General features: G+C 41.2%; 3 protein-coding genes across 7 annotated transcripts in view; 1 reads left to right on the forward strand and 2 right to left on the reverse strand.

Annotated features, from left to right (window-relative positions):
- The first annotated feature begins 1,920 nt into the window (after window positions 1-1,920).
- On the forward strand, window positions 1,921-6,279 carry rpe65a (retinoid isomerohydrolase RPE65 a). The gene is made up of 14 exons (XM_085805555.1): window positions 1,921-2,065; window positions 2,381-2,463; window positions 2,661-2,811; window positions 3,519-3,626; window positions 3,787-3,928; window positions 4,029-4,176; window positions 4,251-4,332; window positions 4,708-4,840; window positions 4,932-5,071; window positions 5,164-5,293; window positions 5,400-5,514; window positions 5,611-5,705; window positions 5,800-5,911; window positions 6,005-6,279. The coding sequence occupies exons 1-14, from the start codon at window positions 2,055-2,057 to the stop codon at window positions 6,148-6,150; spliced, it is 1,596 nt and encodes a 531-aa protein (XP_085661681.1). The 5' UTR covers window positions 1,921-2,054; the 3' UTR covers window positions 6,151-6,279.
- A 3,057-nt stretch (window positions 6,280-9,336) lies between these two features.
- On the reverse strand, window positions 9,337-12,589 carry LOC146971205 (RING finger protein 11-like). Its single transcript, XM_085805556.1, has 3 exons — window positions 11,866-12,589; window positions 11,341-11,510; window positions 9,337-10,581 (listed from the first exon to the last, which is right to left on the reverse strand). Exons 1-3 carry the CDS (start codon window positions 11,986-11,988, stop codon window positions 10,410-10,412), a joined length of 465 nt encoding a protein of 154 aa, XP_085661682.1. The 5' UTR covers window positions 11,989-12,589; the 3' UTR covers window positions 9,337-10,409.
- Window positions 12,590-15,300: 2,711 nt separating this feature from the next.
- cacna1eb (calcium channel, voltage-dependent, R type, alpha 1E subunit b) overlaps window positions 15,301-26,816 on the reverse strand; it is a 57,702-nt gene continuing 46,186 nt past the window's right edge. For 2 of the 5 annotated variants that reach the window (XM_085805561.1, XM_085805557.1), the window contains 22 exons: window positions 26,554-26,650; window positions 26,283-26,443; window positions 25,936-26,073; window positions 25,616-25,817; window positions 25,332-25,496; window positions 23,911-24,021; window positions 23,689-23,769; window positions 23,312-23,434; window positions 23,132-23,197; window positions 22,691-22,782; window positions 22,385-22,559; window positions 22,165-22,292; window positions 21,788-21,884; window positions 21,153-21,258; window positions 20,808-20,915; window positions 20,622-20,722; window positions 20,363-20,469; window positions 20,170-20,269; window positions 18,713-18,817; window positions 18,149-18,284; window positions 17,887-18,050; window positions 15,301-17,102 (listed from right to left, as the gene is read on the reverse strand). In XM_085805561.1, the coding sequence (XP_085661687.1) occupies window positions 16,578-17,102; window positions 17,887-18,050; window positions 18,149-18,284; window positions 18,713-18,817; window positions 20,170-20,269; window positions 20,363-20,469; window positions 20,622-20,722; window positions 20,808-20,915; window positions 21,153-21,258; window positions 21,788-21,884; window positions 22,165-22,292; window positions 22,385-22,559; window positions 22,691-22,782; window positions 23,132-23,197; window positions 23,312-23,434; window positions 23,689-23,769; window positions 23,911-24,021; window positions 25,332-25,496; window positions 25,616-25,817; window positions 25,936-26,073; window positions 26,283-26,443; window positions 26,554-26,650 (3,088 nt within the window). In that variant the 3' untranslated portion in view covers window positions 15,301-16,577. The remainder of the gene's footprint in view (window positions 17,103-17,886; window positions 18,051-18,148; window positions 18,285-18,712; window positions 18,818-20,169; window positions 20,270-20,362; window positions 20,470-20,621; window positions 20,723-20,807; window positions 20,916-21,152; window positions 21,259-21,787; window positions 21,885-22,164; window positions 22,293-22,384; window positions 22,560-22,690; window positions 22,783-23,131; window positions 23,198-23,311; window positions 23,435-23,688; window positions 23,770-23,910; window positions 24,022-25,331; window positions 25,497-25,615; window positions 25,818-25,935; window positions 26,074-26,282; window positions 26,444-26,553; window positions 26,651-26,816) is intronic. The other 3 variants (XM_085805558.1, XM_085805560.1, XM_085805559.1) reach the window with 3 other exon arrangements.

Below are 26,816 nucleotides of genomic sequence, written 5' to 3' on the forward strand. Positions count from 1 at the left end.
CCTCAACTATATTGTAGCTACAAATTTGATCCATTTTGTAGGCCCTACTTTGTTTGTGGTGGTGCCTCTTTATTTCTTTAATTTGTTTTTAATGATTTTGAATACATATATGAAGTTTTACTGTTCGTGTGTCAAAACGAGACCAGCAGTTCAATCCAGGATTTAAATAATCACTGGTTGCTTCCCCTGTATTTTATAGTTTCATCAGAAAGAATTGCAACATACAAATGTGGGAATAATCCCATGGTTTAATACATAGTGATAGGCTACTAAATATTAAAACAGTCTCATGGGGTATTTTGCTGCTTTGAATAGCCTACTTTTGATACTTCAAGTACATTTTCCTAATCCTGTTATACATATTCCTAGATAGTGTAGTATTACTTTTTTAATGTAAAGGATTTGAAGACCTAAATAGTTCTACATGTATTTTTATTGGACATGTTGCGATTTTAAATAAACCATGCAGTAACAGACACAAAAGAGATGCTATGAATTTACTGTTATATTATCCTGCTTGTTATACAGGCTTGCTGTATCCAACATAAAAGTGTGTAAGTGTTGGTAATAGATTATTCTTGTAATTTGTGCGGTTGTTGGTTTTTTTTTTGGATGCTGACATTTCACTCTTATTTTTTTGGGACAGACATACAGGCTTTTATTCATAGGAAAATAGGAACTTGGGTATCTGACGTGATGTTGTGTCTTGTGTATGAAGTGAATATTTTCTGTACATTTCACTTGCTGATCTGAATCTCATATTCCACATATTCAACTGCTTTCATCATTTCAGTGAACTCAAACATAAAGTCTGTGGCAAATTAAAAAAAAGTTGTAAAGAACAAAAAACAAAAAGTTTTGTTTTGGTTGTTGTTTTGTTTTTTGTTATTGATTTTTTTTTGTAGCTTTGTTCACATACAGATTTGCTTGTTTTGATTCCCTCCAGCAGCAAAAAATAGCTCTGACCACTGACCCTCAGTTACGTTTTAGTGTTGAGAAAAAAAAAGAAATCTTTTTGGATTAATCCGTTATCACAAAAATGTTACATGTTGCTGATTAAACCCGACCCACGTGTCCACCAGCCACACCACAACCCTGCCCCTGACAGACCTGTGTCTGGAGGAACTCTCCCTGCTAATGGTGTTTTTTCCCAGGAGGAACAATATAGCATTTGTCTTCATGCCTACGTCGGACATAATCCCCACACCCTAGATTATAGCTGCACTGAGACAAGCAAGTGAAGGCTTTTTTTTGTTCAGAATAAAGAACAAGTGGCCGCATTTCAACCAGATTGTATTGTGTGCAATAGTCTTTGTACAATAGCGCCTAATAATAGCTGTGAGGGTTCAATGTTTTTATTGTTTCACAATATTTTTCTGCTCGTGCTGTTAATCTTTTGCCTCAGAAAATAATTCAACTAAAATTAGACAATAGTAATGTCCTGAAATAACATTACAGTGTTGATCTCAATGGTTCTTGTTATAAATGTATAACATTTAAAATTTAAAAGTGTAGGCTTTAATTGATACATATGACCAAAGCCTTTTATTTGTATTGCTTATTAATGTGAATTGAATATATTGTTAATTACTGAATTTTCATCCAGGCCCAGTTTGTGCTATTATTTTTTAACCCTCAGCACATTGACGATATTGTCAAATATACTATACTTAGTATGACTCAGCATGACTATATCTTGAAGCCCTAAATCTGAACAAGTGATACAGCTGAAAAGAAAATCACATGTACAATTGCAACACAATTTGAAAAGCGTGGTTCACTGTGATAAATATTCTCTGCAATAAATCCGGTTTCAGAGGGGCAGCCATTGAGCCATCTAGCAGAGGATATTGGCACAATGGGATTCTTGTTCACGTTGCGACGTGATTGGCCAGGAGAAAGGTTTACAGAGCAAATTGCAGTGACTGTGACGGCGCCCAGACGAATAAATACCCTCAAATCCATGGGGAGATCAGAGGCTTGCAGTTCAGAAGTGACCAGGGGTTCTGCTAAGAGTTGTTTTCGTGTGTGTGTTGTTACTGCGAGAAGGAAACATGGTCAGCCGGTGAGTTTCTCCAGATTTATAACTATGGGGGACAATGTACTTCTAAAGCAGTGGCAATTTCAGCTTTTATGAATACATTCATATTTTAGACCTTGTATAAACTTTCTGAAATGTGACCCTGTGACCTTGTGTAGTTAGTGTGTCGGCAGCTGATGGGGCTCCTGTGGGATTTAAAAGTTCACACACACATGAACTCCACAACCTAATGCTGCCTTTTGTGATTTAAACTAACTCATATTTCACTTGCTAGAAATTTCTTCCAGTACAATTTCCTTGGCTTTGATGTTTGTTGATGTCTTTGCTTTCCGATGACAGATTTGAACACCCAGCTGGTGGCTACAGGAAGATTTTTGAGACATGCGAGGAGCTGTCTGAGTGTCTTCCAGCAACAGTCACAGGTTTGTTTGCATCTCTCAGACAGAAATAGACCGCAGGCAAATGATTCTTTGACATTCGTCTACCAGTCGCACCGTTAGGCAAATTTATTCTTTCCTCTGAGAGCACATAAGTGGCACCAAAAGCAGACTCCTAATGCAGCTTTCCAATGTTATTTTTTAAAGAACAGTCTCTCATTTATGTTCATCATGTTTTACAGGAAGGATTCCTTCATTCCTGAAGGGAAGTCTTCTCCGTTTGGGACCGGGGCTTTTCGAGGTTGGAGATGAACCCTTCTATCACCTCTTTGATGGCCAGGCCCTAATGCACAAATTTGACTTCAAGAATGGTCAGGTCACCTACTTCCGAAAGTAAGAATCTAAGGACAGCACCACAGCTCCATCATTGCCCTAGTTGAGCAAAGAATTGATCATTTTCCAATAATCTTTTTCACCTCGGAGCTTTGAAACTATTGGTTTCCATGATGCATCAAAATCAACCTGCAAAGATTTGAAATATGTTTGAGATCAAGGTTCTTGTCTCTATGTTGTGGTCTGAACTTGATGGAGGGATGGTGCATAGGAACCCTTCACATTTTAAGGCAGATCAAAATTATTCACTATAAATATTTTTCTCTTAAGTCTTGCACATACGTTGTTTGACACTAGCCTTAGCAGAGGTATGTGCCCCTCTAGTTTTGCTGTGTCATAGTTGTCTGGAGACTCTATAAGAAGACTTTTTACAAAAAGTTTTATGACCACCATGAGATAATACCACAACTTAAACAACAATTTAAAAAAAAAAAGAGAGAGAGAGAGGAATATGAGCTTCAAGTTTCTGCATGGTGTGTAGAGGAGGTAAGATTTCAGATTTGTAGAGAAACACAGGACCTCTGCTCCGAACAAAAGATTCATTTTTGTCAAGTCACTGTAACACAATCAATGATTCAGCAGCTGAACCTATTATTAGGATATATTCATACATCTTCTCAGGGTACTGAGCAATGACATTTCAACAAGTTTATATCTGAGGTTTTGGAATTAAATTCCTCATTTGTCAATCTCTCCCTCTGTCTCAGATTTGTCAGAACAGACGCTTACGTACGAGCCATCACAGAGAAGAGGGTGGTGATCACCGAGTTTGGGACATTTGCATATCCTGATCCCTGCAAAAACATTTTCTCCAGGTGGGTTGCACACAAACACAAACACTTAGCCTAAATCTTAATGCACAAAGATATTTTGTTTTTACATTTACACTATAATCTCCAGACTTTGTCTTGCATCACCTCACACTTCAACAACAGCTTTGTGTGAAATCTCTCTTTTTTTTTTTTCCTATTGCAGGTTTTTTTCTTACTTCAAGGGTGTTGAGGTCACAGACAACTGCCTGGTGAATGTCTACCCTGTTGGTGAGGACTATTATGCCGTAACAGAAACCAACTACATCACTAAAGTTAACCCCGACACCTTGGAGACACTGAAGAAGGTATGTTATGTTACTATAAATGCATCACTGAACCTTAACTTCACAACAGCATGCTTCCTTTAATTTAAGCACGTTTAATATATTTTTGTTTCATGCGTAGGTTGACATGTGCAACTATATCAACATTAATGGAGTGACAGCCCACCCTCACATTGAGCCTGATGGCACAGTGTTCAACATTGGAAACTGCATGGGCAAAGGAGCAACACTGGCCTACAACATTGTGAGGACCCCACCCACACAGAAAGGTTGGTATCACTTGGATGCAACAAGTAGCAGCTTTAAGTGATCAACACTTAGAGACTTTTTCTTTCTCCCATAGATAAGTCTGATCCCATTGAGAAGTCCAAGGTGGTGGTGCAGTTCCCCAGTGCTGAGCGGTTCAAGCCCTCCTATGTGCACAGGTGTGTCTTTTTTTTTTTGTCAGTAATCCACTGGGTGCAGGGCCGTTACTAGGAATTTTGGGCCCCCTTAAAGAATACTAAAGTGGGCCCCTACCCCCTAACTTTTCCTTTTTTTTTCTCATACTACGTATGTATTAACATTTTTTATTTAGCCTACTTTCTTTTTTGATGCTAATGCAGCAACTATGAGTATTAGTCAGGGTCTTAATCAGTCATACAAAGATTAGACTACTGGGGTTTTTGTGGGCCCTACAGGGCGCTGGGCCCCTAGAATCATCATCACCTTTCTCCCCTATACAACGGCCCTGACTAGGTGTGTTAATTCTCCACGTCGTCATAGAAAGTCTTTAACATTCTCTCCTTATCAATCGTCAGCTTCGGGATGTCAGACAACTATTTTGTCTTTGTGGAGACACCAGTGAAGATCAACCTGCTCAAGTTCCTGAGCGCCTGGAGCATCCGAGGCTCCAACTACATGGACTGCTTCGAGTCCAATGAGAGCCAAGGAGTAAGTTCTTCCCCGTAGATTCATACCTTTTTATGATTTGAAAATATCGTCAGCTCACCTCCTAAAATCTCACGATAACCTCTTTTTATAGACCTTGTTCCACATCGCCAAGAAAGACCCAGGAGAGTACATTGACCTGAAGTTCAAAGGAGCACCCATTGGCATGTTTCATCACATCAACAGCTTCGAGGACCAAGGATTCATCGTTGTTGATCTGTGTGCTTGGAAAGGGTAACCGGATCACTTTCATTTAAGCCTTCTCACATATCACTCCATCGATGTTGGTGTGTTCGTGTTGCTCACTGGTTCTTTCCGTCTTGCAGATTTGAGTTTGTTTACAACTACCTCTGGCTGGCCAACCTGAGAGCCAACTGGGACGAAGTGAAAAAGGCGGCCATGATGGCACCCCAGCCGGAAGTCCGCAGATATGTCATTCCCCTGGATGTCCACAAGGCGAGTCATCAGTCCTCCATATTTACATATTCTCAAATTTGCCTTTTAAAGACATAATATGTTTTTTTTATGTATTTGGTCTTATCTTATCATGGATTTGATGTAGGAGGAGCAGGGGAAGAACCTGGTCAGTCTGCCATACACCACAGCCACAGCAGTGATGCATGCCGATGGGATGATCTGGCTGGAGCCCGAGGTGCTGTTCTCTGGGCCTCGCCAAGGTGCTAACACAACAATCAAACAGTGGACACAATCATGTTCAATGGAGAATATCTTCATTATTTAACACTTGTAATATGTGTTTTCTATGTGTGTAGCGTTTGAGTTCCCTCAGATCAACTACAGCAGGTACGGAGGAAAGAATTACACATACGCCTACGGCCTGGGTCTCAACCACTTCATCCCAGACAGGGTATGTGGACAAAATGCCTTTGGTCAAAAATGATCCAGGGTGTGTAAAATAAACTGTTTCATGAACTGATTTTGTTTTTCCCACTTGTATGCAGATCTGCAAGTTGAATGTTAAGACCAAGGAGACCTGGGTGTGGCAAGAACCAGACTCCTACCCCTCAGAGCCTCTGTTTGTCCAGACTCCAGATGGGATAGATGAGGATGATGGTACGTCAGTAGCAATAGAAACTATAAATTTAACATTTCACAGCGTTAAATGATAGAAACTGTGTCATGATATTTGCGTGTCGTGCCCGACAGGAGTGCTGTTGACCATCGTGGCTGCACCCGGCTCCCAGAGACCAGCGTATCTCCTCATCCTCAACGCCAAGGATCTGTCCGAGGTCGCCAGAGCAGAAGTGGAGTGTAACATTCCCGTCACTTTTCATGGGATGTACAAACCCTGATCACGCATCGCTCAGGAAATCAAGAGTAGTCGGCCATTACAGGGTTAAACACTGCTTCCCAGTATTAGGATAAATAGAGACTAAATGTGACATTGTATCAGAAACAATAAAGCTTTTTATCAGGAGAAATGATTGTATGTCTTCATTTGCAGGAAACTCAGGTTGTTAAAGAAAATAAAAATGATTGTGGAAATGTTGTGTATATCTGAATTTGTCCCAGCTTGAATGTACTATGGCTCAATCCCTGGAAATCTCAGAAATGGTTTTAACAAAAGATGTAGATTTTAATATTTCATGGGTGGAGAAATAAACTCATTAAGATCAACACATTGCTGGTTTGAATTGATCTGTAATAATAATACAGTGGCAATGTTTTTGATCTCAGGCCGAACCATGCATGGCGCTGAATATTTACTGGATTTACTGGACCAAAAACTAAATTCCTCTCAGCCTGAGGTCTGATGTTGACCCTGTGCTCTGATCTGCCTGTTTGAATCAGACAAAAAAAGATGTTTTGTTTTTGACATTGCAGCATTTTTCTTTTAGAGCAAGCAAGCGTTCCAACCGACGCTTCTACAAACACAAGCTCTGCCAATAATCATTCATCTTGAATTCTTGAGATATTTGCGGAGATTTAATATGTTGCCACACAAAATCTCATTACGGCCACATGTGAACAAGTGACCTTTCCACGTCTGTCCTTATTGTGTTGCTCAAAGTTGTCTTTGAATCTAATCTAAAAAGTAAAAGCATGCAGATCTTGCAACACTGCTAAGCTGATTAACTATGTCAGTGCTTAATCTGGAAAGAAAGAAAGGGCATGTTGCAATCAATTATTATTTTTAAGTGCATAAACATGACTACGTGGTTCTTACATACAATGCCACAACCCACAGTAAACCTCTTAAGTGTGTGTAAGGATCGTGTACCTAACTAAAACATACCGGTATATCATCTTGTGTTGACAGGGATAAATGAAGATCTTCATAACACATTTACTCCACATCTGATGCAAACCAGGGGAATAAAGTGGGTAAACGTTGCTAATATGGTTTGGGCTCGGTTGCTACATCAGTCAAATGGAGAACCCTGATTACACCGTCACGTTTTCCACTCCGCTGCCAGAATCTAGGATCGCTCTAATGAAAGGCTCAAAGAAATATTTTGCAATCGTGTGTTCTGTAATCTCTCATTTTAGTAATCACAGGGTCACAAATCTATGACAAAAATGTGCTTTTAGTCCACTTCACACACTGATCCCAACAGATTTTTATTTTGTGTGTGTGTGTGTGCACGGATGAGGATGACTGCCTGATCTTTCAACAAAAAAACAAAAAAAACAAAATGTGTTTTTCAGTTTATTATTATTTTTTTAACATGAGGGCATCTCAGCCTTCCGAAATGAAAGAAATAAATCAAGATTACAGGAAATATTAATTTTCAGAATAAACTTAAGTCAAAAAACACAGCAAAGGAAAGGCTCAATGGAAAACTTGATATCTCGGGTTTTAACTATCACACCATAAGAGAGGTCTCTCACACTGTAATTCAGCCGGGACAGAGGTTTGCACAACCAGACGTCAGCCAGTGGAATAGTTTTAGACATACACAGTGGGTTTTACACAAATGAACAAACAAAAAAAGTGAAGGTAAAAGATAAAACACAGGTAACAGAGAGACAGTCACACTTCCACCAAACAAGTCCACATAGTAAAACAATGATATTTGTAACTACTGCAACAGTGAATGGAAATAAAGCAACAAAAACATTCACTGTAATGTAACAAAACAAAAAAACTGTGACGTATAACAAAGAAAGTGACGTTGTAGTTTTTAAAAGTGTAAAACTCGCCACAAAAGTTGCTGTGTGTCTTTCTTAAAAGGAACAGTTTGACATTTTGGGAAATTAAATCATTTGCTCACTTCAGGGTTCCTACACATTTGAAATTTCCAAATTCCATACTTTTTCCAGACCCTAAATAAAAAAAAAATTCTAATAATTTGTGATATTTGAGTAAATAGTTGTGCATAATGCAATTAATCATTTGTTTTCGTTATTCTGAATGTGTATGCAATGTCACCAAATAATTTCCAGGAGATTGTAGCTGGGTACAATAGCGTGTACAAAATAATTAACCCAAATAACTTCAGATAAGACCAAACCCAGATAAGTATTAAGATAAATATATTTCCATACAATAGTTTCCATTTTCCATACTTTTCCAGACCTGGAAATGTATAAAATCAAATGCCATACTTTTCCATACTTTCCATACTTGCGTAGGAACCCTGTCACTTGCTTCATACAGTAAATGTCGAGCTGGAGATCGAAGGCGACAAGCTGAGTTCAGCATAAAAACTTGAACCTATCCTCACTCGGCCGTAAAGTTTCTTAATACAGCCTACAAGCTCCACTGAGCTCACTAATTCATTCAAGTGAAGACGACAAATTTGGTGTTTTTCTCAAGAAGTTATGTCAGGTGACATATTAAAAGGAAAACCTAAGAAATGAGTGGAGAAACGGGATGATACCGACACCATCAACGGGGCAAAAAGGAGAAGTCTTTGAATGGTTCGATGATTATGTTTATGGTGTGATGTGAATCATATGCGGTGGTCCTCAGTCATCACATCTCAACCTGGGTGAACACCTATGGGAGATTTAGGACCAACATGCGAGGCCGCACTCGTCAAAACACCACATGAAGGAAAATGTTTGCATTAAAGCTTAATGAGACACTTTGTATGTTTTTCTATCCTTAGATGTTCAACAGCACATAACTCCCTGTAAAACCACAATATTTACTTTACTGTTTGCGCACAAAATAATAAGACTACATGTTAATTTGTGACCTTCAGCTGTCTGTTGGCTTGTTTTTCCAACTAGGCTAGTCTTTATGCTAAGTTAAACCAGCCTCCTCTTGTCTCCAACCCGACGCCTAACGCACCGACATGTAAAAGGTGTCGAAGTCAAGTCAACGAGCGGATTTTCCAAAAATGTTAAACTTTACCTTTAAGTTTGTGCAAACCTCTGTCCCTTCACTAACACACAAAAAACACACAAGAAAAAAAAACCAAGCAGAACAAAGTGGTGGCTCACACTACGGAATCACAGATTTCATGAAATACATCTTCAGGCTTACTTCAACATGGTAAGTGACTACTGACAGCTTTGAAAAGATCTTGTATCAGCTATGTAACTTTTGCATCTCAGGAAATAAAGGAATGAAGTATTGATAGTGCAAGGTTATAGGGTACATATATTAATATATTGTTTTAGATACTGTCCTATAAGTAAAGTGCAAATCTCTGGATCAGATGAAAAGTGTGTGCAAGCATTTCTAATTTTTGACTGACTGATCCACCTGCCCATGCACAAATGAGCCCTTTACATTGGCTGCCAGCTACTTTACACGTCGCCTGGTGAAACATTCACATTACACATCGAAATTTTTCCCTTCAACTCAAAGCAGTTTTTGAAGTCCAGCTATCTGAAGTAGCCAAAGACAAATATTATGTAATATCTTAATCTCCATTAAGTACAACTGTGTACTTAAAACTTTGGGTGATTTCTGTAAAGTGTGTGCATTATTCTTTTTTTTTTGTAATCCTGACTAACAGGACAGCAATTTCTTCTGCTGCTGCATATTCCCACATCTCCAAAGTGTAGGGCCATTTCATTGTGTGAGCATGTGTGAGCAGGAGATCGATATTTGGAGGAAGTCCTCTTAAGCATTTTGGTCAATAATTCGTTAACCTATTTGTCCATTTGAATCAGGACTAACTGGGAATGAAGGTGAGCTGGGGTTAGCTGGGGAGAAACACCACTGAGACCGGCTCAAGTGGAGATGCAAAGTCATCAAACAGCCCAAACAGCTCGTTCACTCTCTCACAAACACACACACACACACACACACAAAAATCTCACACGCTCAACATCAACACTGGATGCTGCTTCAGCACGACAAACGCGCACAAACGCACACACAATCATGCAGGGTCGACTGGAAACAGTTTCTCACTGACTTGTGTAACTGATATTTAAGACCAGCTTACGTAGACCTGGGGGCGTAGAAGGCCAACATTAGGTGAGTAAGTTTTGAAATTTTAAAAGTGCAAGACAACAGCCAACCTATTTTCTTTTTTTTTTTAGCTCCTCACACTCTGTAAGAGGGCAGATGTAATGTTTGTTTGTTTGTGGATTAGGGCTGCAGGGGCCATGTTTGATCTAAGTGTGGGGGGGGGTGGGGGTTGAAGAATCAGTTGGTCTCATAGGTGGAGAGCAGGGCAGCATCCACAGGCTCCATGCAGGAGGGGCAGGTGAAGGATCGCATCAGCCAGTCGTCTATACAGTCCATGTGGTAGATGTGCATACACGGCAGGAACCGGATGGGGTCTCCGTATACAAAGTCCAGCATACAGATCACACACCTGAGAGGGGATGACACCAACAAGCTTGAATACACGACTGGTGTATAACATCATCACAGTGAGTCATCTGTGAGTAGTGTGACATCCTTCACTCTACTGCTTTCTAATGTGGCCGTGAAAGATGCAGATGTAGAACTGAAAACCAGCCCCTAAAATAGGGAGCTGCACAGAAATATCAATAACTGATTAATCATTTCAGACATGTGAGTGGTCACATGGCCAAACAAAGCTTATTTTGCTGTTGTTGGATAGAAAATAAGCAGTGGCTGCTTTTCCTTAATAGTTCCACCTATTAAAGCCACTAGATGTGTTTTTAATCAAACACAGATATAAAACAACTTAATGCTCAACTTTAGAAGTGAGGATCAAAATCCATGTGTGGCAAAACATGGCTTTTACTATACAGCAATACAGCACCCTCAGTGAGTTTGTGCACTCAGGGCATCGAAACCATTATTGCTTCATTTTCTGTCATTAGGCACAATGAGCTGTAATGAGCTAATTATTTCATTACAAACATAAAAAGGCAGTTTCATCTCCACGCCCTGGTTACAAATGCTTTTGTTTCCTCTGGGCCACACCACAGAGCATGGGTTTAACTATTGCTCATATTTTTTTTAAAAGTGTCACAATATGAATGTTGAGGTTGAGGTATATTTCAAAAAAAGCTGCCGACTCTGAAATAACTTAATGGCTCAGCAGCACGATTGCAACCTCCTTCTGTGCAGACATCACATGCGTTTACACAAAACTGCTCACTCTCTGATCTTCTTCTCGGAGCCGTCTTGCCCTCCATCATAAACACCCTTAGGGAGGTGCTGGATGAGGCCGATGCGCTGAGCTATGCGGATCTGCTCCTCCTCTGTCAGCTGGGTGGCCAGACGGGCCTGGCTAGGCGTGGGATGGTACATGGGCATATGAGCCGGCTCCTGGTAACAGAGAGTGGGGGGGGGGGAAACAACATAAAACAAACAAGCAAGGGGATGGGAAAAAAAGCAGCTGCTGACCTCTTGTTTCACCCGACTTATTTAAGGTGGACTGACAGGGACAGACAGAAAAAATAAAGCAGCTGTCTTGTTGCCAGTTTGTTTAAATGCCCCTAAAACCTCATTGTTTACTTAGGTAATAGTCGAGAAGGACTTACAGAAAGGCCACAGACATGGGGCATGTGAATGTCTTTTAATTGCTGATTTTAAAGCCGATTTTTTATTTTTATTTTTTTCCAAATATGCCTGGCAGAAAATCTCCTGTCCGGGAGGTGAATGTGTTTTCGCAGCCGTTCACCTGGTACGGAGGAGGAGGCTCCAGGTCCGGGTCCGTCCCGTCACCGAAACTCGCCCTGTCTGACTGGGATTCATGAAGCAGAGAGATGTCGTCTGATGTTGGAGACTTGAGACAGTTGCCCATGTCTTCGTGCCCCCCACTCGTGCCCCTCCTGACCGATGTCAAAAAAAGAAAAAAGAAAAAGAAAGGGGGGGCAAAAAAGGAAAAGGAGAAAAAAAATACAATCTGATCTTGTTGTTGCTAAAGTTGCTCTCGGTGGCTAATGTTAGTTTTGTCTTCCTCCTATCCGACAGACCGTGAATTCACACTCAGCTACCTGCTACCAAAGATACCATGTGCATGGTTATAAATCGCTTACATAAACGTTGAATGTTAAAGCTGACCAACCAAACTAGTTCCTCTTCATGTTTACATGAAAAAACAAAACAAAGAAGTCCTTGCTAACGACAGCTAGCAGCCGAGCTAGCTACTTTTTTCGCCCGACTTCCTTTACAAATATCGCTCATTTCCTTCCGTATGAACCGGTATTTCCACAAAATATCTACTTCAGCGGCCACAGTGGCTGTTACACTGAGCGGTCTGAGGCTTGGACCGTGGCGACATCTCCCCCTTTTAACTTCGCGAGTAATATAAAAACTGTTTGCTTCCTTGCTAGCTCTTAGCTCTTTCTTCAACCAGACGTCATGTTATCGGTCCGCTTCATATGACGTCAGCGGAGTGGTGTGATTCTGCGCCGGTGATTGGCTCGTTTCTGAAACGTAATGCCCAGAAAGAGCCAAGCCCCACCCCCTTTCATGACATAAACAAAATAAAACACCAAAAAAATAACGTTTGATTAATTATCAATTAATCAGTAGGCCTAATTATTGTAGACATAATAAGCATAAAACATGCTTGTCTTCACCTACTTTGCAATTTTGACAGTTTTCAACAACATGGGCAAAATTGCATACTAAATCTGTTAAAGATACGGATCAAATATGTATTTTAATTAAAACACAATAATTATTTTTTATTGGGGATGTAATAACCTTGACCAGTAAACATGTTGCAGGCAAACAGTCACTTAGGCACTGATTAGTCCTCCACTCAGTTTGAAGCTGTGAGAGACATAGGACAAACGCTCTGAGGCACTATTATACTGCGTGTTTTCTTCTCCTTGTCAAATCTCAGTTCACTATACTCCCACAGCTTTGAGATGATCGACCCGAGCAAATTATGTGCCATTACTTATTCCTACAGAATACAAATTTTATCTGAATGCGTGTCTGTTCCCCCATTCTCTCTCTCACCATTTCCCCATTTAACTGAAAATGTGTGCCACCTGCCTCGGCTCTCTCAGGGGGACCGGGGGGCCGGGCAGAGGCCATGCCCATGGCCATGGCCAAGCCCAAAGCCACACTGTCTCCGGCTCTCCCAGGGGGATTGGGGCCAGGCGCAGCCGCTGTAATAGAAATGTCATAAACTCCTTCTTCTTCCATATTATCAATGACCCCTCAGCCTTCTGGTCCAAGGTCGATGGCATTACCCACTTAGCTATTCAGCTGGATGTGTTGTTGAGCCCTCAGTTCCACCATATATTATCTCACATTACACTTCCTGACAATACTTACTAATAATGACACAAAAAACACTATGTTGTGATTACAGCAAATATTTTTCACATATATTCATTAAGAGAAAACAGTGTTACAATGCAACTTTAGGTGAACTTAAATTGACCTTCTCTAAACTTTTGAATGCACATGTAACTGTTCAATGGTTCAGTACTTATAACATCAAATGCTGTGGTCTAACAAGGTGATTAACCGCAAAAATCACAACAAGTAGGGTGGTGTTTAGCTCGGGGTCATTCCTATGTTCCCACAGCCCTATGTTCATGTGTTGAGGCTGTGGTCCTTGAATCCCGCATCGGGCATATTCTGCATGTCATTCCCCCCCTCTCTGCCTCCCATTTCCTGTCTCCTGTCTATTAAAAGCGAAAAAGCCCCCTAAAATATACAAAAAAAAAAAAAAAAAAATCACAAGTGTCTGATCCATGAGTGGACCACTAAATGTTCTGCTTCAATGACAGTTTGTATTTAAACAGGCCTCTCAGAGTGTCACAAGGTGTCATCAGCAGGTTGAACAGAGACACAGAGAGACTTGAAGAGTCACAGAGAAGTGGACGTCCTTTGGTCACATGACAAGTATCATTGACTTTTTTTGTTGTGACATTTTTAGCTTTCTATTGTTTGAGATGAAGAAATTACCATTCCTTCTTAAATGCCCTACTTTCATGATATAATATAACTGTAGCATGAACTTTTCACATTTTCCATAAATTTCACCCGAAAGTGGAATATCCCTAACTTTCTGAGTAGTGTAGGCTATGTCACAATATGAACGCTGAGGTTGAGGTATATTTCAAAAAGCTGTCTGAAATAACTTAATGGTTCAGCGCGATTGCAACCTCCCTCTGTGCAGACATCACATGCGTTTACACAAAACTGCTCACTCTCTGATCTTCTTCTCGGAGCCGTCTTGCCCTCCATCATAAACACCCTGAGGGAGGTGCTGGACGAGGCCGATGTGCTGAGCTCTGCGGATCTGCTCCTCCTCTGTCAGCTGGGTGGCCAGACGGGCCTCTGTGTGGGATTTGAACCCCCAGCCTCCCAATCAAAAGCCATCAGTGGTAGTCTACTGAGCTGTACAGTTGCATGTGATGAGCTTTCAGCTCCACCATATTCTTAGCTACATTACACTTCCTAATGATACTTAGTATGATAATAAACAAAACACAGTAGTTGATATCAGGTCACTGTACTGAATGGCCAGTCTGTTCGGGTTATATACCTTTTCTTTAACACAAATAATGTTTTGACTCGTTGTGTCTTGCTTCAAACCTGTGATACGGAACAAGGTCAGTCATGAAAGCTGAAATACTCTGCTATTGCTTACAGCAAATGCGTTTAACATCTGTAATTGATCATTACTTGAAGTGAATTTTGAGTAAAATTGATGAACACAGCCCATGGACATGACATTTACCCCTATAGAATGACTCACACGCTGATCTCACTTAATAAATGACTTTTGTCACATCATGTTACAGTTCTCCTGTGATCTTGTAATCTCATGTCACCAGATACTTTGGGTTTTGCTGCGTTGCTCTCCAAATACACATCCAGAGGGCGAAGGCAAGTGTAGTTCAACTCCCGACTGGCATGATCCTTTACTGCCTTTGTCCCCCATTCTCTCTTCTCATTTCCCCGTCATATCTTCACTGTCTCACATAATAAATAAGATTAAGGTTATAAATGCAGAAAAAGAAAATTTCCAAATGCAATTAATCTGGTTTTACAATTCTTAATTCTTAAATTTCAAACTATTTTATGTTTTATCACACTTTTAAAGTCTTCAACAACAACAAATAATGACATCAAATAACATTGGCAATTTGAGGACACCTTTATTTGTATATACAACTATTGTACACATAAAAACCCACAAAGTCTTTGCATTCCAGGTATTTATGATACAAATCTCCATGTTTTTGGTTAAGTGAGTTTCACAGAATTTGCCTTCTTCGGGCAAATAAAACAAATACACAAACCTTAAAATGAACGGTTTCAAAGTTTCCTTTACCTTTAAAGCTCGTCAGCTCATACTCTTTATTATCTTCTTCTCTAAATGTTACAAACAGCATTATTTCTCTGTACATTATTAGTAAGTAATAGAGTAATGTTAATCTGTGAAGCAAAATGTGTCATGGTGTGTCTACAGTATTTCTACAGTCATCGTCTGTAATGGTTCATACATTATTCACAAGAAAGAAAAAAAAAGGTGAAAATAGATGAACGATCATTTGTTTTTCCTATTAAAATCAAATGTTAAATATAAGTGTTGGAGAGCTCTCATTTACAGGGTGTAGACTGGTAAAAATAACTGTAACAGACTTGTTTGGAAAGATAATTAGGAATTTGTAAAGGCTTGAGTTTTGGTGGAGGCATGGTGAGTGGGGGGGTAACAAATACGCATCTTTTCTATGTTATTCTATAACTGTATTCATATGTCATAACCTATTATGTTCAATACCAAAAAGAAAAATGTTGGGGAAAATCAGGCAGTTTTTCCCGTGCACATTCATTCACACTGTAAAAAAATCCAGCATTATTGAGTGTTACATATTAGTATCCACATTGTCTGGTAAAGGATCAGATCGCCTCTTCATGATGGCTTGTTGTATTGATCTGGCCTAATAAATGGCAATGGTGTGATGTTCACAATGTATTTACAAAACAATTAATTTAAAGAAAAAGTAGTTACATATTCACACACCCCACAGATAAATACCGTTTAGAGTAACACTGAATCATTTAGAAACATCTTCAGAAATGAAAATACCTTATACTGACACAAATGACATAATTTAATCCATTCACTTCATGTATTTTCTGCATCCCACAACTATTTGAGGTGTATTATTACTCTCTATCATCAAGTACAAGTCAGGAAATAGACCTTATTATTGTCAGTGTTCTGTGTGAATTGGCAACTACAGTTTCAGGAAGTATTGTTCTTCATCGTTTTGGGTTCATATTTTACCAAACATCCGGAGGGCTCGCGGCCTCACAGCACTGATGCAAAAAGAGTCACATTGACCTTCACTCTGTACACTCTCGTCCAGTGTCCTCCTCTAACACCTCTTTTTCATGCTGTGCCTCCTGTCCCTAGCACCTGTCGTCCTCCTCTGTGTCGCTGAGGGCGTCGCAGCCCGCCACTGAGGTCGTCTGCGCCAGACGCTTCCTGAAGTGTCCGTTGGGGACCTGCCAGCCAGTCCGCAAGCGCGGGCGGGCCGAGCTGATTGTGTTTGCGCGTCCCAGGCTGCAGGCCACGGCCGCCTCAAAGGTCAACGTCTCCATGGGGCCGGAGGGGTCTGGGCTGTGGTCGTCCTCCTGGGAGGCCAGGAACGGCTCGGAGGGGTAGCGTCGAGGTGGGGATGGGTGTTCGTGCGCCTCGCTCCGCCTCTCTCCTCCGACCTCCTCTTTGGCCGCCCAGGTGGGTTTGCCCCGTCTTACGGTCTCTGGGCTGCCCTGCTCGTCTTCGTCTTCGCCGACAGAGGCCTGTGTGCGACACACGAGCGGGGAGTAGGAGATGTGAGGGTGGGAGCGGGTGGGGGTTTGCGATGATGGTCGTCGGCCGCTGGGGGTGCTGGACTCTGAGGTGGACGGCACTGGGCTGTCCGAGCTGTTGCCCTGAAGATAAGAATTAAGAACAAGAGGCGCTCGGGTCACATCGTGTCCTGCTGTGATCTCCATGACAACGAACAGTGTAGTCACCGCTCTGGGACCTTGTTATCGTGACTGAGAAGGTTCAAAAGAATCTGTTCCTTAACTCTTTAATATGCAAATCTATGCAGCAAAATCTAATCAGATCATCTACGACACAAGGACTGCCTGTGGGTAAGTACAATCTCTACTACTGATCGTTTTTGAGTTGTGTTCATAAGAATGTGCTTTTGCAGAGCCACAGGCAAGATAAGGCCTGTACAAATAAATCAAGAAAAATAGACACAGAATAACAGAGTCCCAGTGCTGCACAGCCACTCCCTTTAATTCAACTATGCCCAACAGACTTTAAACTATCAATTTAAAAGCTGAAGAAAATGTTGATATACGTATATATAAACTTTCAGTGGGATCTGTTTTCCATTTTAATGTGATCCATACAAATTGTGGTTAAAAACTTAACTTACAGAAGGTTTTGTCTGATGTGACGCATAACAGCAGAACACAATTCACACATAATGTGAGTTTATGTACATTTACTATATTGCAATAGTCTGTAATTGGCGGCAGAGCGAATGCAAATGTGTCTCATTTCTTCCTCTCCAATGCAGTATAAAGGAGGCTTTTTAATGGCCGGTGCGGAACAACAGCAACATTCACATGTGAACATTTGAACAGGGTGACGGATGCGTGAGAAAAGGCCACATGGAAGGGAAAATTTGCAGCTTCATCGTGAGTTTTTAGGACCTACCTGTTTGTCTTGGGGGTGTTCTCTCTCTACGCTGGAGGATCGCGAGGGCTGCAGGCTTCTTTCCTCTGAGTTGCAACGAGACGCGTCTGGAGAAAGGAGGTGACAGCGCTCCTTAGACCGGCCGCGCTCCCTGTCGCTGCGCTCCCTGTGCTCAGACCGGGATACTGGTGGGCGACACAAAATCGCAGAATTAAAGCAGTAGTGAAGAGTTTGTGTGTAAAGTTTTAATCAGTGGCGTATGCGCACTGAAACTCGAAGTTACCGGCAGCTTTGTAGCTTTTGTGACGAGGTCGATACACTCGCTCTGGGCTTTTCTCCTCCTGCCAAAGACCGTTCACCCGCTGGTCGGCGACAGTGGACACTGAACGCTTCATGGAGCCGCTCGCAACCTCTATCTGCTTGGATGTGAAAACACACAGGCAAACGCAGACAGACATGCAAACACAGGGTACATACACAAAAGAAACATTACACATACTCCAATAACACTGAGATCCTTTTATACAGAAATAAATGGCCCAGTGTGTTTGGCAATTCTTTTTCATGCTTTACTCAGTATATTTTTGTCTTTCCTTTATTCTGCAGGTCAGAGAGACTGATGTAAGAGGGCGATTCGGCATTCAAGGATCATCACATCCCGTTCTAACAATACACTGAGCCTTAATCAGACTCCCAGAGGAGCAAAAGGACACAACCAAAACTCTACTGATTTTAACTTCTTCGGCATCTCGTGCACGTAAGGATCGAGGCACTTTGGCGTTAGAGCCCATGCAGCCCCCGAAGTCCTCGAGATCCAGTCATTCCATGTCAGGGAAGATGTGTGTACCTGCGAATCTACAGCCAGACGGGGCATGGAAGAGGCCCGCACACACAGGCCCCTCCCTAGCGGAAGCTCCAGTGGGGACTCAATCCCCCTACTGCACTCGCCCACCTAGGTGAGTACAGAAACAAGAGAGGAGGGCAAGGAGAGACAGAGCACCGATCAGGCTCGTCCCCGCCAGGACTGCCTCTACACACAGAGGTCCAGTTCAGGTGAGAGGAGGCCAGACAAGCCATTCAATCACTGAGGCTCATCTATGATAGCCATCGCCATCGCCATCCAGTGAGAAGCCATTCCAGCCAAAAAAATGGACAGATCGACAACTAGCAACAGGAAAACTGACTTTGGGGGAAGAGGGAACAGAGTGAGGTTGTGTAAGAGGAGGGACGAGTGAAGAAGGAGAGTGAGAACAGACAATAAACAAAACGGTTTACAGGAAGAGATGGGATCCAGATTTCAGCTTGGAAGGACATGTAGTCATGCATATTCAGATCTACTTGCTACACAAACAGAGCAGGACAGCATCTGTCCAGGGGCCGAACGCATTCCTCTGCACACTAACATGTGGGGTTTTTCAGACTAATTTTGTATCATTCATCTAGCAGGCAGTGTAAACCAGTAAAACCAGACAGTATGCACAGCAAAACATCAGCAGTTTGACAGTCTGCCCCTGCTCGTCCGACCTCCACGCGACTAAAACATAACCAAGACAGGAACACAGAGAGTGAGCGATGCCGTGCTCTGCAAGTCACAGCGGTGTTGCCAGCTGAAACATGTTCAAACTGTTTTTTTAGTTAAATACTTTAATTGATGGTGCAGTTGGTAAATTTTCAGTGAAAATCAGTGATGTAAGTCAGTGGTTCCCAACATCAGATAAGACATAAACCATAAATATTCATACATATACCTAAATCAAAGACATAAAGGAAAAACTCTTCTGCATCTTTGTGTAACTGACTGTGTGAACTGATGGACCACTGAGCATAAGCCCAGGGGCCGAAAGGGGCCTAGAAATTTTAAAATCACTATTGCTATCATTTCTTGTCAGAAAATCACTGAGCTCAGTTAAAGAGATGCCCTGCTCAAATTTCTAATGCTTCCTGATCTGGAAAGGGATCTTCAATAAGGAATTTCACATTTTTATTCATTTCAGTTTAATATTACAGCGGCAAAGGTAAGATTTGATTTTAATACTCTAAAATCAGTAAAGCAATTTAAATCTAAAAACAAGAGAATAACCCATAACTTTCATCTCTTTCTTTGATGTGATATTTTGTATAAATACATAAAATAAAGTGTCAATAAGTGTGGATTTGCTGTGGTAAGACGGTTAGGACATCCGTACTACTTGTTAAAAGGTATTACAAGTTGACAATGCTTTTTTTCGAATAGGGTTGTAAATAAAAACTGTTGGGAACCACTGCTCTAAAACGTCGTATACCCATGCTGTTCCTCTTTCTTACCGGGTTCTGCTGTTGATTTGCATCGGCGTCGGAGCTTATGGGCTGCAGAAACAGCTCCTGGGGCGAGATGGGGCTCAAAGCCACAAAGCCTCCTCTGGTGCTGTGTCGGGACAGACAGAAACAGTGAGCAAACACAAACACAGTCAGTTACACACAAAGGGGACACAGCTTTGGAGACATTTTGCAGACTCACAGGGCCGAACCGGCACTGTGGGCCATCATAGGCAGAGGCTGGGTGTTGGAGAGAATGTCCTCCGGCAGGGTGGAGGCATCCAGACGCTTGAACATCAAGTTACTCTTCTGAAATCAGAGAGAAAAACGGCACTGTGAGGTTATTAAAACATTTCTTTGAAAATCTAATTGTTGAACCGGGTGAAAATTTTTAATAATAAAAAAAAAAAAAATCTAATTACATCAGAAAGAGGTTGTAAGGAAGTTTATAAAAGGCTGACCTGAGCTTCAAGCTGTTGTCTGAGCTTCTTGGCTTTGTTCTGTTTGAAGTAGTCCATTATCATCATCGAAGCGTAGATCTTCCCCACAGTCATGTCCGTATCTGTGAGGGCAGACACACTACATTAACTGTTACTGCTGGTCTCTCAGTGTCACGCTGAGTATTTCCTCCATAGTTAGAGCCAGACCTTTGTTGATAGGTACCAGTAGGTCCAAGGTTTTTTGGGGCAGATAAGGCCAAATAATACTGATCTCTTTCTGCAGTTCAGTGTCCAGAGCCACGCGGTCTTCACCACCTGTTCACCAGCAGATATTTACATTCAGAAGATGGTATTTTGATTAGTTGTTGTAAAATGTGTTAAAATAAGTCAACTTAAAGATCATGTTGTGCCTTGGGGGAAATTCGCTGGACATTTAATAGACCAGACAAATAACCAGCTGTCAAAGAAGTAATTTGCAGATGAATGATCATAAAGGTAACAATTAGTTTCAGTCCTGAATGCCACACTGACATGCTTATTAATGAGCCTGACCTCGAGCTATTTTGATCTCCAAGGCTGTCCGGATGAGCGACATCAGGGTGGAGGTGAAGTGGACGGTCATGTCCTCGTCCACAGGCATGTTCATCAGCACCAACCTCTGACGTAGACGAGGGGTGGAGACACGAAGACAAAAGGAGATTCATTCATGAATTATCTATTCTCTTGATCTCTTGAGAAAGATCATATATAGCCCTTCTCAAAGTATATCCCATAAATGTTTACAATGCTTTAAAAACTCGAACATTAATAAGTCACATGAATATCAGACATATTTGTGACGTCTTTTTATTTCCTTACATTGAACAACATCTCAAATGTGACTGGACACACTTGAATACACAGTTTGTGCAGATTGGGTTTTAAATTTAAACTCTGATCTGAACTATGATCCCCATTGGCTGATTGTTAATAAATAGCAATAATCTCTCTTTACCTTCAAACATGAGAACATTTTAAATTCAACTGTATCCTTCAGTTTTTTTTACCCTCAGGTCTGTCGGTGTCTTACCTCAAATATATATTCTTATTTGTTGTACACAGTAAATAATGGATTTAAATGGCATAGATAGCACTTGAGTTCGTCTATCCCGTCTATGTTTGGAAGAAAGCGATCATGTTTTCAGTACCTTATAGGCGATCTTAGCAGGACATTTTTTACCCAGGCCCAGGGGTGGCGACATGTGCGTTAACATCTCGTACATGGCCGTGTAGTGGATACGACCACTTCAGGAGGAAATCGAGACACAGGGTGGAGAGGTCAGTGAAAAGAGTTACTCCTTTGTTTGGCATTTGAAACATGGCATTTAAATATATCATGATTTATAATAATCATTCATAATGAACCACTGTCTGCTCAAAGCACTGAAACCTGAAGGTATTTAACATTTCACATCCTTTGGCTGCCCTCTGCTGGATACAGGTAGAACATGACTGTTGATCAGTTCAGCCTGAAACAAATTAAAACCGTAAATATAAAAGATGCAGTAATAAGGTCAGTTCTCACCATGCCAGACGATCGTACTCCCCCCAAATGCGGACAAACTCGTCCAAGTGATGGGGACCGAGGATTGAAGAGTCTCGTGTCAGGTACTCAAAGTTGTCCATGATCACAGCCACAAACAGATTCAGCATCTGAGGAGAAACATCGACAGAAGATTTGAGGAGGAAAGCAGCGTGCGAGACGGAAAAGAGAGGTGTCGGAGCAGAAAAACCACGACTCTGACCAGGAACGAGCTGAAGAAGATGAACGAGACAAAGTAGCAATAAGCAAAGTCGGTCCCACAGCCTCCCTCATGGTCTGGAGAGGTGGTGAAGGGGGCGATGGAGGGGTCCGGTTCACACTCCTGACCTGCTAGACAGGAGAGCATGATCTCCTGCCAGGACTCTCCTGTTGCACTCCTGATGGTTTAAACACAGGCAACAATCAAATAAATATCAACTTAACAAAAAAAAAAGAATATTCATTTAAATTCATCTGAACATTAACTTAAATCTTGTTAAGGCTGTGACAATATTTTTGACAAGCCCACCTGAACAGAAGCATCAGTGCGCTGAAAAATGTCTTAAAGTTGTTGTGTTGATTAATGTGACTCTCATCGTTCAGCTTGATGTTTCCAAACACCTGCAGAGAACAGGCTGCTTCAGTAAAAGTACCTTCTTTTTTTTCATTTATCCAATGCTAATCATCCTAATAATTTCATAAAATCAATATCCATCTGAAAAGCATGGTAGCCAAATAAAACATAATATAAACATTAATTTCAATACAAATGCTACATCAAACAGAAATCCACTTAACATTCATTATCTGCTTTTTAAATCTCTAAAACTCTTTTGTCACTTATTTTAGTCTTTTTCAGAATCCATGTGCATAACTGTGTGTTTTAGAGGACTAAAGGAACAACTAATAACAGTCTGTGATGTCATTTGTGACATGATGAAGATCAACGTTGTGATTGGTGAAAGGATACCTGCATTCCAATTATGGCGTATATGAAGAAAAGCATAGCGATGAGAAGGCAGACATAAGGTAGAGCCTGGTGGCAGAAGAGACAACAAAGACAGGTGGTTAAAACTCAGCTGTAAGAGACAAGGACTGCAATTTGCTCTTCTGAAAAAAATAGAGGAAAATAGACTATAATATGTCTGACCTTAAACGATTGTACAAAGGTCCACAGCAGGATGCGTATGGTGTAACCCTGCCTCAGCAGCTTGATCAACCTGGCTGCGCGGAAAAGCTTCAGGAAACTCATGTTGATGTTGGTGTTCACCGACTGGGATGGCCGGCACAAGACGGTTGGAGAAAGGGTGACGCAAAACAGAGGGGGAGAGTGTCAGACAGAAGGGGGAGAGGGAAGATGTAAAAACACAGATGGCGAAATTCAACACAACATGACTTAAGTTTTGTCTGGAGGCAGGGATCACAACACTCGAGGAAACTTGGAACAAAAGAACGCTGCATTCAAACAGCCTCTTCTTTTAGGGTCACAACACTGTGAAAACTAATATTGTCTTGGCAGAATCTCACCTGTAAATCCACAATTATCTCTGTGATGCTGCCAAGAACAGTGATGAAGTCAAAAATATTCCAAGTGTCTCGAAAGTAGTTCTGTGGGAAAGAAAAATGTTGTTTACGATATGACTAAACATAGACAAATTCTAGATTAGTTAATCGGGATGATAGTTAATCTAGATAATCCAGAATCTGAATTAGTCCTGTTTGAGTCACTTTTATTATAATGATACTCACCACAAGACCAAATGCCAAAATCTTGAGTACACACTCCAAGGAGAAGAGGACCGTGAACGCTGTGTTCAGGTGTTTCAGGACTGTATCGTACGCTGTCGGAGCTGAGTGGTACTGAAGGAAAAAACACTTATTTACTGTACATACAGAATTAATTAAGTAATAATTTAACATGATACTAAATCACCTTGGGTTGAACAGCTACATTTGGCAAAACATATAAATACCTCCACTTTGTCATCATACAATAATAATACATCAAATGTATTATTATACTCATTGTACATGTACTGACCATTTTCCTTTTCATCCACAAAGCTGTTTCATTCATTTTAATATGAGAATATTCTTGCAGAGCTTTGAGACTGGTAGTCAATCATTGCTCTTATATACTGTATATTTTTGTTGAGTTATTGTGGTGCGGCAGTATTGAGCGGGAACGCTTCTGGAAAAAAAAAAAACATAATTGTTTGGAAAAGCGTGGTCTTTGCTGTCAAGTCGGGCGTCAATCAAACCTCGAGGACAAACTATAAATGAACATGAGCGCTGTGAAAAGTTTTGTCTTTGACAGTCACGTCTCGACACTGGCACGAAGTGGTTTCTTCAAAAACCCAAACACTTGTCTGTTCTTGAAGGAAGCTGCAATTTATTTTGAACTTTAGTTTATTTTAGTAGCTTTGACTTGAACTTCCACTGGCACTAATAAAACTCCTGACACAGTAAAGTGCTGACATCTAGGACTGTAGGGCTTAAAAACTAACAATTTAACCAAATTACCTAAACCTCTTTCTGTGGAAATCAAACCTACAGTGAATGCACCCCGAATGTTGCTTGTAAACCCTCAGTGCACAGTAAAACGAATGAACTAAGGTCAAAGGTCAACTAGGATATCAGTCTGTGAACTGTATCTAACTGTTATTGAGACTTTTCAGTGATATTGTCATGTTCCCACATCATTGATGGGGTGTAATTATATGCACCTCACATGTAAGTGTGAGGCTGTTGAAAATCAACAACAATGAAAACAGCTGAAACCATGCACTGACTTTTTTTTTTAATGTACTTTTAACATAGATATACAGTGTGTGAGCGATGGTCAACAGCTCAGGCCATTTTTAAGTATTTTGACCTCACAAAGATCCAACTGTTGTCTGTTTCAATAAATTGTGTGGCTTAGTCTGTGTGATATTATGTAACAACAACAATGTTATTGTTACATAATAATAACATGGTTTTCTGATGATCAGAGTTCTGAAAATAAAACTGAATTTGTGGTAAGCCATAGTTCTCCTTGAATTACATCACCACATGCAGAAGAAAACAGTTTGTCTCAAACGGTAGCAATGTAACATGTGAATGTATTAAACACAAGGTCCGACTGTCCCTCTGCTGCAGAGTGGATTATGCTTGTGTGAGTGTTTTACCTTCATCATGAGGACCACGGTGTTGAGGGCGATCATCATCATCACCGTGTACTCGAAAGACGGCGACGCCACAAAGTGCCACAGCCTGTACTGAAAGGTTTGTCTGTTCTGGGGCATGTAGCGGGTCATGGGCTTGGCACTGATGGCAAAGTCGATGCAAGCCCTCTGAAGGAGAGAAATTGAACAAATCAGACGACACAGAAGCCGCAGAAGTCCCTAGCTCCGTAATATGTGTGAATGTATCTACGTGTGTGTGTGTGTGTGTGTGTTTCACTGCTCCACACCTCGTTCTTTTCCAGACTGCACTCCTGAATCATCTTGTCACCCTGCTCCTGGAAGGTGATGATGATCAGAGCAACGAAGATGTTGACAAAGAAGAACGGGAAGACCACAAAGTAAACCACGTAGAAAACAGACATCTCCATTCGATTCCCTCGACTCGGCCCCATGTTCTCCTCTGTTACATCGGTGGAGTGCTGCAGGACCCTAGCGGTAGAAAAGACACTTAAATCTACTGTTTGCTTGCTCTGTCTGAAGCCATTTTCAGCTGAACAAGACTAAGCTTGGAGCCCATTAGTTGTGTATATAATGTTTTTAGACTTACTGAGGCCATCCCTCTCCAGTAGAAACGGTGAAAAGTGTGAGCAGGGCCCAGCAGACGTTGTCGTAGTGAAACTCGTGTCTCCTCCACTCTCTCCTCTTCACCTCCTTTTTGTCTCTGCTGTAGTCAATGTAGTAGCCTCTGTAGGGAGCAGAGCAGCCCACAGACAATTGTTTCATTTCAGTCACTGATTAAACCAGCACTTTTAATGAACAGGAATATATTAAATCTTTTACTTGTAAACATAACCCTGCCTTCATGCTGTCGTCTGTTGAGTCTATTGTCAGTTATTTGTTTCAGGACTGTGATAGGGGTTATAGTCATTTTGTGGTTCAGAAATATCCACTTACTGGCATTCTTTCTCTGAATTCATGGAGCTGTCGGTGCAATAGAAGAACTTCCCCTTGAAGAGCTGCACGGCTATGACGGCAAAGATGAACATGAAGAGCTGGTAGACGATGAGGATGTTGAAGACGTTCTTCAGAGAGGTGACCACACAGTCAAAGACGGCCTGTAGGGGAAGAGGCACGAGAGGGACGACACAGCAGATCAAATCTGTCAGAGATCTGTAAAAATAACACCAAACCACCGGAGAGTGTTTTCAGCCGTTTACCATCATACCTTGAGTTTAGGGAGTCTCTTTATGGTTTTAAGAGGTCGCAAAACTCTCAAAACTCGGAGCGACTTTATTGTCTTGATGTCTCTGCCTTTGTTGTTCCTGTTAACAGTGACATACAGTAATCAGGGAAATAGCTGTACTCATTAGCTAATGCACAAGGACACAGAGCAAAGACACATTTACAATGGTGAAAATGAAAAACAGTAAAATGTCCACATAAGTGCACATCCAAAATAAAAAAAATAAAAAAATAAAAAACAACACA

Source organism: Trachurus japonicus, chromosome 17 (assembly GCF_045865225.1).
Source record: "Trachurus japonicus isolate A0001 chromosome 17, Traja_1.0".
NCBI lineage: Eukaryota > Metazoa > Chordata > Actinopteri > Carangiformes > Carangidae > Trachurus > Trachurus japonicus.

What these genes read in the sequence shown, in the direction of transcription:
- rpe65a (XM_085805555.1), top strand. An exon ending in CAGGTCACCTACTTCCGAAA is followed by an intron (nt 2,812 to 3,518) that starts GTAAGAATCTAA and finishes CCTCTGTCTCAG; the next exon opens with ATTTGTCAGAACAGACGCTT. An exon ending in CCTTGGAGACACTGAAGAAG is followed by an intron (nt 3,929 to 4,028) that starts GTATGTTATGTT and finishes TTTCATGCGTAG; the next exon opens with GTTGACATGTGCAACTATAT.
- LOC146971205 (XM_085805556.1), bottom strand. Translation starts at nt 11,988, where the DNA reads ATGGGCAACTGTCTCAAGTCTCCAACATCAGACGACATCTCTCTGCTT. An exon ending in AGCCTCCTCCTCCGTACCAG is followed by an intron (nt 11,511 to 11,865) that starts GTGAACGGCTGC and finishes CTCTGTTACCAG; the next exon opens with GAGCCGGCTCATATGCCCAT. An exon ending in TCCGAGAAGAAGATCAGAGA is followed by an intron (nt 10,582 to 11,340) that starts GTGAGCAGTTTT and finishes ATCCCCTCTCAG; the next exon opens with GTGTGTGATCTGTATGCTGG.